Consider the following 14,386-nt stretch of genomic DNA (forward strand, 5'->3'; position numbering starts at 1 on the left):
CAATTACGCTTCAACTTAATCATATTTATTTATACGCTTGTAAATAACCTTGAAAAAAATAATGCAAAAATTCATATTTTAAAAACATTGATGAGGAAACATCATCGTATGTAAAATAAATAAATCAAAACTTTTAGGAAATAAAAACGTAACAATATACGTATAGATATCTCACTATAAAACTGCATCTATATAAAACTACAACATTTAATTTTATAATAAACAATGAAGTGAAAATTATCGAAATAAAGGAAATAGACAATAACAGTAATTGTATGGGTAAATAACTTCCATATTACAAATTACAATTTAGTTAGTTTGATCTAATTGGGTTGAGTCAAAATATTTAATATAACATCGTAAATTTACTATAAATCATTATTAGCAAAAGAAGCTTATTTAAAATTAATAAATATTGTATACATATTTAATAAAATGTTATTATTCAACCTTTGCAAGAGGATTTTGTGTTGATTTTTAAATATACCAATTATTCTTAATCATCTAAAATTAATCCCGTAGAATGTACAATAATACTTTTGCAGAGAAAACAAATTGATTAATTTCGTAAACAAAAAAATAGTATTTTTATACAATGCCTAGAGAGAGAGAGAGAGAGAGAGAGAGAGAGAGAGAGAGAGAGAGAGAGAGAGAGTGTTATATTGAAAGGAGTTAATCAAATACATTTACTGTTATTATCTATTTCCTTTTCGACAATTTTCACTCTCCACTATAAAATTATATAACACTGGATAGTAACATTTTCTCTTAGGACCGCAAAACTAACGAATAATACTATGAAATGAACTAACGATGATCTTTATCATCCTTATCACAATTGTCATAATTGTACGTTTGCACATTCAGTTTTTCTGGGACGCTATATAAAACATACCATATCTTTCTTCAGATGAGACTTTTCCATTATTTCGAGCGGCGATGGCAGATACGTAAACAGTGGAAATCTCACGATGAGATAGCCCATGTACGACAATTGCACTAGACACATTTGACACAAATGACAGGCACATCCACGTCATATAAGTATTCATCAGTATGCTTCTGGCATCTTATTGCTGAAACAATGAAACAAACCATTCTTTTTAGTTTGGAGTTTAATGTCTCGAAAGAATGCGCAATCTTTGAAATGTGTATACAGAACCGTGTATACAGAATTAAGACCTATAAGACAGTAATAGATAGTTATTAATAAATATATTTAACGTAAACCCTAACCTGCGTTGAATTATTTTGCCGTCGTTTCTCATTCTCAAATCTGTGTTTTGCGTGTCGGAACCAATCTTTACATTTTATTTCAAAATCTTTCTCCGTGACGCAAGGGAATGTTTTCCTGACAACTTCTGCAACAAACAAACCACAGTTTTTATAAATGTTTTATTTTCAGTGTACTTTCATACTATTTCTATTGATAGAAATGCGTCTTCGCGATATCATATTTGCAGTAAACGAAAAAAATTGTTTTCAAAAAAATTTAATTTTTAGAATATTTAATTGCCAGAATGTTTAATAAATAACCTGATCTATTTATTTAAAAATTTTAATATTTATTGATATTTCAATATCCAAATTATGTTTGATAAACACTATTTGAACTTACTAAACATTAATTTCATTATTTCCAATTGATTAAGTTTTCGTTTTCCCTTTCCTCCTACCCAACTGTATAAACTAGCAACTTCATTTGTAAAAATATATAAAAGCATTCGTTTAGACATTTCTTCATAGGTACTTCCACCAATAGCTGCCAATATATTAAACTGAAAATTTTTAAAGCATGTACAAAATGAATGATATGTTAAAAATGAATATATATATATATATATATATATATATATATATATATATATATATGTTAATATGTATATATATCACTTTACGTAACTCACCATACGTTCTTTTGAATTTTCCTCGTTTGAAGAAAGCGTACTCTGTAAAGATTCCATTTCTTCTATAGTTTTCAGAGGGAAAGACAATTTGCTTAATTCATCATCATTTGACATAGGGCTAAGACATTCTGGTGTCAGATTGCCACCATTTGAATTTATTTTAGTCGATAAAAGTTGATGTTGCTCAACAAGATTATTTATGTCAAATTTTATGTCTGCTAACATTCTCTCAATACGTTGAAGATAATCTAAGAATAACACAAATATATATAAATATAAAAATAAATTATACATATATATATATATACAGGGTGTCCGGTGGTTCGCGTAAAACCTTTCGTGGGCAGGTAGAGTGGGTCAAACCGAGTAGAAAACTACTCTACCATTTTGCGAAATTCGCAATAATTAATGAGATATTAATTAATAAAGATCGGCATAAAAATACGCGCGCCTACAAGCGCGCGGCGAGAAGAGACAGCCCAATGTTACGTTACTATGCACGCAGCGAGAAGAGACAGCCTAATGTTTTACGGTTACTAGGCACGCGACGAAATTTTTTTATGTATTGCGCTTAGCAACTGTAATATTGAACTGTCTCTTCTTGCTGCATGCATAGCGACCACGTAACACTGGGCTGTCTCTTCTCGCCGCGCGCTTGTAGGCGCGCGTATTGGTTGATCTTTATTAATTAATATCTCATTAATTATTGCGAATTTCGCAAAATGATAGAGTACTTTTCTACTCGATTTGACCCACTCTACCTGCCCATGAAAGGTTTTACGCGAACCACCGGACACCCTGTATATATTATACATTGAGATATAAAATTATGTTCTTACTTTTAATTCCAATATATTCATCTCCTTTTAGTGTATTGTCGTGTGTATCTGAAAGAGTATAAAAATTATATTATCAGTGTATATACAAATATTTATAAGATATTACAAAACAGATTTAAAATAAAAAATAATCATCTAAATAATTGCTAACAGACATCTTGTCTAAAAATGTACGATATCGAATTGTCTTACTTTTAATTGTAGTATATTCCTCATTTTCTTTTTGTGTTTCATTGTGTGCATCTCCTTTGTATGTATCTGAAAGAATATATAAAATTGTATTATGAATGTACATACATAAATTTATACGATCTTATAATACAGAAAATTGTTGAAAGTATTAAATGATCAACTAAAGATGAATTGTCTTACTTTTAATACATTCTTTAGCTTCTTTTTGTGTAATATGTTTGCTTGAATCCCCTTTGTACGTATCTAAAAGAATATATAAAATTGTAAAAGTGTAAAAAAACATGTATATATATATATATATATACATATATATTTAAGACCTTTTACAATATAGAATAAGATTATTGAGAAAATATGAGACAATATTAATATCGTGATAATTGGACGTATTTTGATATACACTGCTAGTACTAAAAATCTATAATATACGTTATACGTAATGTAAACTATAAATTTTCAATACTAACAGTGTATATCAATGCCCTATATTTATGGTTTATCAAAATTCAAAATATTCTTTAAATATGTTATTGCTCGACTATAAAGACAGATTCAAATGGTTCTTTTTTTTTAAATTTTTTTCAATGCAAACCATATTTACTGATCTCAAACATATCTCAAATATATCTCAAAAGACACGCGTGATAAAAACAATTTTAATATTACTTGTATAAACTCTAGGCGCTTTTGGATATGCTGGTAAGCATGATGGATTGCTATCATCACTTTCATCATCGGTATCGCTTTCATCATCAGTCTCAATCTGTTTTCTAGCTCTGACTTTTCTTTGTGTTTTATCATCAATATCAGTATTAACGTCGGAATTCATTTCAGCCTTTTTTACTTTACTGCGTGCTTCATTGTAGGAATCTAAAAATGATATATTATAATGATTTTTATAAACAATAGGTTTTTCATAATAGTTTGCAAACAAGACAGACAGTAAATTAAGAACTCTTGTGATACTTACCATATACACCAAATATTCGTTTAATTGGATACGTGAACCAATTGTCTTGAGGAGGTTGCCGTTTTTTTATTGCTTTAATAATATCATGATCTGTTTTATAATTAGGATACGAACATTTCTTGTCTTTTTGTATCCAATTATCAGGTACTACTTGTATTCCATCCTCAAATTCTAGTAAATGGAATAGATTGTTCGGAAGAGCCATCTTCCAAATTAAATATATTAAATCTGAAAGATAAAAATGTATAAAATGTATGCAATGTATACAATATACATATCAACGAGAAAAAGAATAGATATACGTACATTATGCAACAATGGTAGAAGTACAAATAATGTATCAGAAATGTTGAATTTTACATATTTTATTTTCAGAGAAGTTAAAGGCCAGACCGATAAATGTTCATATCCTGTCGATTTATATATTCCTAACAAGGAGGAATTACATGGTTCGGTATATAAATCACTTAAATTGATAAATTTTCGACCAATAATGAAAAGATCATTAACAGCATTACTGACAATATTTTCTATGATAACAATCGAACCATCGTTTAAACCACAGCAATTATTTGGATTATGAATAGATAGGGTAAAATCTGCTCTTGAAAATGTTGAATATCGAGGACCATTCATTCCAGGCAACACTGGGCCCGCATTGTGTATTCCATGTACACCCATTTTTCTATGTTTTTTTTCAAACGATAAGCAATGTTCCAATTCTGTCAAACGATTGTGAATTTGTTGTAAAGGACGTTCAGCTTTTCTAAGATATTGTTTTATTTTTTTTAAATAATTTTCATATCGAAAAGCGCTGAATGTATCCAGGGGTCCAAATTTTCTAACATCTTCTGCCAAATGAATAAGTGCATGTATATTGTAAGATGCATAATGTGATCCATATAAGATTATAAATGACTGCACAAAGTGTTGTAGTAAAGACTCCGCATAAGTAATATGTAAAAGATCTGGAGAACACAATAGCCGAATGGCTACGTGTAATGTTAAAAAATTATTGTAGACATCTTTTTTCATATAATTTTTCAAAACAATGGGACCAGTATATAAAAGAAAAAGTCTGAATTCTGTGGCTTTCCATAAGCTCAAAAAATTTAATTCCCGTGGTCTACGGGCAAATTCTACGGGTATCGATGATCGCATTTCAATAGACAATCTGGAAATACTGCTTATTGATTGTGCCGGCAGTCGAACATTTAATGGTCCGGATAACCAAAGATTCAAAATTTTCTTGACCACACCAATGCAAACCAAGTGCATATAATCCAATGGGATGTGACTTATCATTCCAAAATTCGGTATATCTGATAAAATACTCGACCCAGTGTGATGTTCTATCTGTCTTTGTATAAGGAAACTTTCATTTGTCCGACTAGTACAATTTATATCTGGGAAACACATTCTCCCACTAATATATTCACCTTCAGTTGTACATTTTGGACAACTAAAGTAACCGGTATGTCCTTTTGTGGCAGTTACAAAAGATTTTGCGGGTGCATCAGCAATTAATGAATCTATGGATACACGTATAGATTTTCCTTTATACTCAAGTCCTTCAGCTAGAATTTTTGCTTCATCCACAAAATCACGCAAAAATTCATTACAATCATACGGTTTCTTGGAACCATAGTAACAACCTATGATAAAAATATCAGAAAGGTTGGGTCTCACCGAGCCTAAAATAGGCCACAATTGATTAGTAGAGGATTTTGAAATTGGCAATCCATCTATACTGATTTGTACTGAAACTGAATCAACGTCATCTTGACTTTTTTGTAGAAACTGCATTATTCCTGATCTTAAGCCATTATGAAAGTATTCACCTGGTGTAACTCTCCGTACATTAGTATATTTTGGTGTTTTCAGCATTGTTTTAGAGTTTTTTGGCAAGTTATCAAAGCCATGGTTTCTTAAAATTGACAATAATGCAGTAACTGCTGTATGTGATATTTGAAATTGTACTGCCCAGTTTGTTAAATCTTGCCTAATTGTTGCAGCTGTGGACGAACTTGTACAGTCAGCATTTTTCTTGTTATTAAAAGTGAATGCAATCGGACATAAATCCTCCAAATTTAAATTACTATTATAATCAAGATTATATGCAATATTTTCATTGTCAGGAACATTACAATATTGTCGTGGTGGTTCATTTCTTAGTGCAACATTTGTTGCCTGATCAAGCTCGTAATTGACATCAGTAATTACGTGTTCAATAATATCGCTTGAATTTTGTACATCGTGTACCTTAGCAAAATCCGTCGACAATTTATTCATATTTTCGGCAATTGTGATATTACGTGCATTGCATTTTAATCGATGATAATGTCTTTTTGACATCTCTGACAGTAATTTTCGTTTTGGCATGATTGATATTTTGGTATATCCTACAAAAATATTATAACTATCTTTTTCTGTTGTGTATAGATATTTAAATATTTTTTTTAAGTTAATTATATTACTTTTATAATAAATAATAAAACAATTTATGTTCTAAACACAAAACATAATATGTACTTATAACACACATCTTTGTAAAACAATAAAGATAAATCTTTACCGTAAAATTATTAATAAAAAACAAATATATTTTAATCGCAAATAGTAAAAAAATGGGCTGCTTTCGCGAAAAATCAAAATGAGATTCAATCTCATTGAAATTTTATTCAATGAAATTTCAGATTTGACCAATCACAGCGCAGGGTCATTTTAATCTGGATCATTTTGATTTTTCGCGAAAGCAGCCCTGATTAGAACCTTAATATACTTACAAGGGAATTGTCGGAAAATGTCCCTCATTGATTTTGATGCGATTTGGATATGTTGTAGAGGATCGAAAAATATTAGACCCATAATTTTTTTAGCTGTGTATCTCAATATCTAGAGGTTGAAACAACCCTTCGAAAATAACGGATTTTCGTTTTTAGCAAATATCTTCGAAAATATAAATATATAAAAAAATGTTTTATGCAAAACTTTTATGGTATTTTATACTTTTTACAATGGTGTAATCACATTTTTCGAAAATATCAAACTTTTTAATTTAGCCCCACCCATTTTTTTTGCAAAATTTAAAAATTTTATTAGAACAAAAATTTAAAAGCATTGAATGCCAAATCTATTCATGTAAATTAATAGTATGTTTCCACGATTTAATTTTTGTGAAAACGAGATAATATCGTACTATAGGTGCCGTAAGTAGATGTTGAGTTATTTTTTTCAGTTGCGCTAACATGTTACATGACAATCCCATAAAATAAAACCTCACAAAGATGAAAAAAAAAATTCGCCATGTACATAAAAAATATTCTTTAAAAAATTAATGTACCTCTAAAAAAATAATACTTTCTTCTAAAAAATTATGTATCTTTAAAAAATATAAAATTAAAGCTAAATATGAAATCAATAATTAATTAGTCAAGTATTTACAACTAGAAACAATTCAGTTTGTGAGAATTTGTGTTGAATATTTGTCATAAAATCAATTTTGCTTATAGAAATATTAGGTATGATAGATTTTCTCAAAAAATTAAAATGCATTTTATTTTTATTAAGAAAAATCTAATTTTCAAAATATGTTTAATTTTGTATTGTATGTGGTATATAAAATTACACTATTATATTCCAAATAAATATTTTGTATGATATACATATATAATTGTACTGTTATGTTATATGTATACATCATTTTTTAGAAGATATATTATTTTTTATAGGTACATTATTTTTTTGAAAGATATTTTTTATGTACTTGACATATTTGTTTATCTTTGTGAAGTTTTGTTTAATAGGATCATGTCATATAACACATGTCAGGGCAACTAAAAAGAAATAACATAACACCTACCTATAGCGCGGCGCCTATAGTACTATGATATTATCGTTTTCACAAAAATTAAATCGTTGAAACATAATATTAATATACATGGTTGGATTTGGCATTTGATATTCTGCAATTTTTTTTATAAAATTTTTAAATTTTGCAAAAATTATATGGGTGGGAGGGAGAGGTAAATCATAAAATTTGACATTTTCGAAAAATTGTGAATACAACATTATAAAAAGTATAATAAATATACCATAAAACTTTTGTGCAAAAGATTTTTTCATATACTTAATATTTTCGAAAATATTTGCTAAAAATAAAAAAATCTGTTATTTTCAACAAGTTGTTTCAACCCCTAAACGTTGAGATACGCAACTAAAGAAAAATATGGATCTAATATTTTTGGATTTTCTACAACATATTTAAAGTGCATCAAAATTGGTAAGGGACACTTCCGACTGTTCTCTTATTAGACAAATCTGATAACCTTAAAAATATGACTTTAACACGATTTCAGAAATATTAATATTAAATTAATATTAAAATTTAAATAATTATAAAATAAAATAAAAAGATACCGTATACTTTTTCAATTAAAATGTAGAAAGTAGAGAAAATGTATATTACATCAACAAAATTGTAATATGTATAATTGCTATACGATTATTTAACGATTATTTAACACGTATCACTTCTGTCACCACATCAGACATAGTGTAGTACAATGAGATAAGAACATCATGCATTTTATGTAAAAGTGATTGTATTAATGAATGTATATAAATACACTCAAATTAGAAATAATAAAGGACTATGAACCATTTCAAAACTAAAAACACTAAACAACTCTTAACAAATTTTACCACTACATCAAAAATTGGAGTTTCATAAAAAAAACATTCATAAAATAAGTTTTTGTAATATTAAGTCTAAGCATCAACCATATTATATATTTCATTAAAAATATATTGCGGCAAAACAGTAATAACACGGTGGTACACAAAATTCTCTTCCAAGTGTGATAATACGTTTCTGATAATACGATCATGAACCAAAATTCATTTGAAAGCTCTTGAATTATATTTTTAGCTGCCATTGAGTATATTTAGAAATTAGTTTTCTTTTAGCTGCAATAAAATGTTAAAAATGACTAAAAACGCCATTTTTTGCCCCTTTCATATCAGTTTACTCAAAATCCTGACGTGCTAGGCAAATTCTGACGACGGCATTGTGTTCAGCGCGAAAAAATCCTCAAGAAACGTACTATCGCACTTCGGAGAGAAAGAAAAAGTAATTTTTTGTATCACTGTGTAATTGAATAAAACAAACAATATTAGCAATATGCTAGAAACACATTGCAATACGTTACAATATATCAACATTAATACGGTAGTGTTATTTGAGAAAACTACTATAATTTTAGATTTATCTTAAGAAGTGTGTATTCAGTAAATATTTAATTACTATGCTCCTTACTTTCAGGAAAAAAACTATTATTTATATTTTTTAAACAAAGTTGCTAAATTAATATTATCGTTTCTTATTTTAATTAAACACATATTAAATTTTTTCTTAAAAAATTTTAAATTGAAAAGCACACATATTCCATGTAGTACGCAACAATTTTTTTTATTAAGGGAGAAAATCGTCAAAAGAATATAACAGCATTAATAAAAAAATTTATAATTTTTAATGCTGACATGCATATTAGAATTAAATGCAAATAATTCATTAATTGTAATTGAAAAACTACGAGAAACTGATGAATTTGAATTTTGATTATGTAAAAGTTAACCATGTGAAAACATATTCTGACAAATAATGTTTATACAGGGTGTCTACTTAAATTTTGTAAAAAAATTCCCTGAGAATTTCTTGATAAAAATAAAAATATAAAACAAAAAATAATTTATTATAAACGTCTCAAAAAATACTAATTTATTTAAATAAATTTATTAAATTATTATTTATCTAATTATTTATTAAATAAATAAGCAGATTAATTTATTTAAATATAATCTATTGAAAAATTGAACAAATTTCCATGAAATTTATAATTTATATAAAATATTGGTACTAAAAATAGATTGTCAATAAAAAAAAATCACAAAAAACTTTAATAAAAACTTCAATATTGCCAAGATATGTTAGACATATGTTTCTTAAATGCTAAATAAGAATAAAATTACTAAAAAGATTTTTTTTTAAATTCCCTGAATTCCAATCAAATTCCATTCCCTGATTTTTCAAGATTGAACAAAGTTCCAGAAATTATCAGGTTTTTTCCCGGGAGTATACACCCTGTTATAACATCTTCTAACTTTCATAATAGTTAATTTTAATAAATTACTATTGTTGGGGTGCTTAAATGAATAAAATAAATAAAATTGTAAAAAATGTTTAAGAGAAATATACTGAGATAGTACTAGCAATATAAGTAAAAAAGTAATATCCTAGAAATACTTAATATTGCAGCAATAACAGCAATAATACAAACAATAAAAGAAGAATATTAGTAATAAATTCTCATCATCATCACTAATGAAAGAAATACAATGGCAATGTTAGTAACAGAATGTAGTAACAGAATGTGTTGTCTTGCCAAAAATGATAATCATTGTACATTTTTTAACAGTTCATCCCTCGTATTAAGTATCAAATATATATGAGGAATAAAATATACAATCAAGACAAAAATCAGAAAAACGCAAAACAATAATTTATAAATTAATTCATATGACATGAAAAACATATATACCTGACAAATCCTGATGCCCAACTCTTTGAAACGCACAACGTTGAGATCTTTTTTGGAGGGTTAAAACTGTATGGCAAATACCAATGCCAGAATAAAATGTAAGACACGGTAGTCTTTCCGACTGTTGAAATTGCACTGCAACAAAATATTCAAATTTATTTAGATATATATGTAACTCTGAAAATATATTCAACACTATAATATAGTATTTATTCAATCTAAAGCGATAATAGCTAATATGACACGAAAACAGCTAATGTGACTGACAAAAATTTTGAATGAGAAGTATCGCAAATCAAGAATATATGAATTTATTATAATGTATATATGAAATTATTATCGTCCTTAGTTATAGATAAAGATAAAACAAAGGCAAACATATATAAAGCAAAACTTTTATAATTAAAAAAGCAAGATTGCAAAAAAATATTTAATTATACTAAAAATAACTTATCAGAAACATACCTGACAAATTCCGATCCCAAATTCTTTGAAACGCACTAGATCGAGATCTTTTTTGGAAGGTTGAAACTACATGCCAAATACTGATGCCAGAATAAAATGGAAAACATTGTAGTTTTTCCGACTGTTGAAATTGCACTGCAACAAAATATTCAAATTTATTTAAATATATGCAACTCCAAAAATATATATATTCATCGCAAATATAGTATTTATTCAATCTAAAGCGACAGCATATATAACATGATGATAATAAGTTATTAGAATGAGAAGTGATGCAAGTCAAAAAGATATATAAATTTATTATCATCCTTAGTTATATATTATAAAGATAAAATAAAGACAAACATATACAGCAAAATTTTTATAATTGAAAAAACAAGATTGCAAAAAAAGATATTTAATTATACTAAAAATAACTTATGAGAAATATACCTGACAAATTCCGATGCCAAATTCTTTGAAACGAGGACCTATTAGAAGCACTAGTTCGAGATCTTTTTTGGAAGGTTGAAACTATATACCGGCAAATACCGATGCCATAATATAATGTAAGACTCGGTAGTCTTTCCGACTGTTGAAATTGCACTGCAACAAAATATTCAAATTTATTTAGATATATATGTAACTCTGAAAATATATTCAACACTATAATATAGTATTTATTCAATCTAAAGCGATAATAGCTAATATGACACGAAAACAGCTAATGTGACTGACAAAAATTTTGAATGAGAAGTATCGCAAATCAAGAATATATGAATTTATTATAATATATATATGAAATTATTATCGTCCTTAGTTATAGATAAAGATAAAACAAAGGCAAACATATATAAAGTAAAACTTTTATAATTAAAAAAGCAAGATTGCAAAAAATATTTAATTATACTAAAAATAACTTATCAGAAACATACCTGACAAATTCCGATCCCAAATTCTTTGAAACGCACTAGATCGAGATCTTTTTTGGAAGGTTGAAACTACATGCCAAATACTGATGCCAGAATAAAATGGAAAACATTGTAGTTTTTCCGACTGTTGAAATTGCACTGCAACAAAATATTCAAATTTATTTAAATATATGCAACTCCAAAAATATATATATATATTCATCGCAAATATAGTATTTATTCAATCTGAAGCGACAGCATATATAACATGATAATAATAAGTTATTAGAATGAGAAGTGATGCAAGTCAAAAAGATATATAAGTTTATTATCATCCTTAGTTATATATTATAAAGATAAAATAAAGACAAACATATACAGCAAAATTTTTATAATTGAAAAAACAAGATTGCAAAAAAAGATATTTAATTATACTAAAAATAACTTATGAGAAATATACCTGACAAATTCCGATGCCAAATTCTTTGAAACGAGGACCTATTAGAAGCACTAGTTCGAGATCTTTTTTGGAAGGTTGAAACTATATACCGGCAAATACCAATGCCATAATATAATGTAAGACTCGGTAGTCTTTCCGACTGTTGAAATTGCACTGCAACAAAATAATTTAGTTATATCAAATTAATTTAGATATATGTATATGCTACTGCTAAAATAAATATATGAAATATATTATTACGCACATTATTACGTGTATTACGTATCACGATTAACCAACGTGGTCACAAAACGCAAAATAATTTTTAAGTATATCTTCATACAGAATAATCAAAAGGAAAAGAAAATATACTTACAGAACAAATTCGTGCACAAAAGGACACCCAAACCGATGCACAATATACAAATAATGTGTTGGATTTTCATGGATTTATCTTGATTCACACACGGTACATACGTCTCGCGTAACAATCACGTAACAATGGCCTCGTGCTACGTGCTTCCTCATTCTTTACCGGATACCGGATGCCGGCTTGACTCGGCAGCTCACATGTTTCCGATTAGCTAATTGCGTGTCAGATCATATGCGCAGAACAACATCGCGCAGTTAAGGGCGCCATGAATTGGAAAGTGGCCAATTAATGACAAAGTAGCCGCGGCGCGCACAATCATCGGGATTTTCATGTTCAGGGATATATATGTATACACATGTATTGCAGTTACGCGCCTAAATACAAATAAGAGTGCTGCGGTTCTTTGGGTGAGTTTGCTCGCAAGATGAAAATTACGAAAGTGAGAGATTCACTAGATTTCGACGAATGAAATCGTAGATAATCTATTAGTGAATCGCTCACTTTGTAATTTTCACCTCGTGAGTAAACTCACCCAATAAAGAACCATAATTATAATAGGCACCAAGAAGATAAACGTATGCGTATTACGCACATAATACAAAATGTAAAATATCGAATAGTTAATAATAATATTAACTATACGTATATAAAAAAAATTCAAATATAACTATTTAGATTTTAATTTCTAATTAATAATGAATATATGCTTATTAAATATTTCTGGCAAACATTTTTACGAATAAGAAATGAATATGTAGATAACACGTGGATCTCTAATAAATATCTTTCGTAGCTATTTGGTGGACATGGATATTATGTAGATAACATGTAAATATGTAATGAATATCCTCGTCAGATATTCAGTAGACGTGGATATGTGGACAATAATCGGATATCCACGAGATATCCTTGTTAGATTTTTAGTGGACGTAGATATGTAGAGAATATGTGGATGTCCACTAGATATCCTTGTTAGATTTTTAGTGGACGTAGATATATGGAGAATATGTGGATATCCACTAGATATTCTTGTCAGATATTCAGTGGACGTGGATATGTGGACAATAATTGGAAATCCACTAAATATCCTTGTCAGATATTCAGTGGACGTGGATATGTGGACAATAATCGGATATCCACGAGATATCCTTGTTAGATTTTTAGTGGACGTAGATATGTGGAGAATATGTGGATATCTACTAGATATCCTTGTTAGATTTTTAATGGACTTAGATATGTGGAGAATATGTAGATATCCACTAGATATTCTTGTCAGATATTCAGTGGACGTGGATATGTGGACAATAATCGCATATCCACTAGATATCCTTGTTAGATTTTTAATGGACGTAGATATGTGGAGAATATGTGGATATCCACTAGATATTCTTGTCAGATATTCAGTGGACGTGGATATGTGGACAATAATCGGATATCCACTAAATATCCTTGTTAGATTTTTAGTGGACATGGATATGTGGACAATAAGTGGATATCTACTAGATATCTTTGTTAGATATTTAGTGGACGTGAATATGTGGACATTATATGATATCTAATGGATATCTAGTGGATATTTTTAATAAATTTTTAGTTAACATGGATGTGTGGATAATATGTGGATATCCACTAGATATCCCAGCTGGTTATACGGGAGATATAGATATTTTTGATATCTAATAGATATCTATTGATTATCCATAATAGATATG

General features: G+C 28.2%; 1 protein-coding gene across 7 annotated transcripts; it reads right to left on the reverse strand.

Annotated features, from left to right (window-relative positions):
* Positions 1-237: 237 nt before the first annotated feature.
* LOC145933653 (uncharacterized) lies at positions 238-13,317 on the reverse strand. Of its 7 annotated transcripts, XM_083033605.1 has the most exons (15): positions 12,678-13,280; positions 12,323-12,475; positions 11,887-12,021; positions 11,405-11,557; positions 10,973-11,107; positions 10,508-10,642; positions 3,909-4,136; positions 3,605-3,808; positions 3,119-3,181; positions 2,939-3,004; positions 2,747-2,794; positions 1,908-2,155; positions 1,619-1,778; positions 1,237-1,361; positions 238-1,076 (listed from the first exon to the last, which is right to left on the reverse strand). In XM_083033605.1, exons 1-15 carry the CDS (start codon positions 12,745-12,747, stop codon positions 1,071-1,073), a joined length of 1,929 nt encoding a protein of 642 aa, XP_082889731.1. In that variant the 5' UTR covers positions 12,748-13,280; the 3' UTR covers positions 238-1,070. The 7 variants fall into 7 exon arrangements, 6 of the variants coding, with proteins under 6 accessions (XP_082889731.1, XP_082889727.1, XP_082889728.1 ...); XR_014424909.1 differs by lacking the exon at positions 1,619-1,778 and having other exon boundaries at positions 12,678-13,279; XM_083033601.1 differs by lacking the exons at positions 238-1,076; positions 1,237-1,361; positions 1,619-1,778; ... (3 more) ...; positions 3,119-3,181; positions 3,605-3,808 and adding exons at positions 4,215-5,674; positions 5,750-6,310 and having other exon boundaries at positions 3,998-4,136; positions 12,678-13,312.
* Between the last annotated feature and the right edge of the window lie 1,069 nt (positions 13,318-14,386).

Source organism: Prenolepis imparis, unplaced genomic scaffold (genome assembly GCF_030444845.1).
Source record: "Prenolepis imparis isolate NDT839.2.m4 unplaced genomic scaffold, iyPreImpa1.0 SCAF_3, whole genome shotgun sequence".
NCBI classification, from domain to species: domain Eukaryota; kingdom Metazoa; phylum Arthropoda; class Insecta; order Hymenoptera; family Formicidae; genus Prenolepis; species Prenolepis imparis.

What these genes read in the sequence shown, in the direction of transcription:
- LOC145933653 (XM_083033600.1), bottom strand. Translation starts at nt 12,747, where the DNA reads ATGAAAATCCAACACATTATTTGTATATTGTGCATCGGTTTGGGTGTC. An exon ending in TTGGCATCGGAATTTGTCAG is followed by an intron (nt 11,108 to 11,404) that starts GTATATTTCTCA and finishes ATTTTGTTGCAG; the next exon opens with TGCAATTTCAACAGTCGGAA. An exon ending in TTGGGATCGGAATTTGTCAG is followed by an intron (nt 10,643 to 10,972) that starts GTATGTTTCTGA and finishes ATTTTGTTGCAG; the next exon opens with TGCAATTTCAACAGTCGGAA.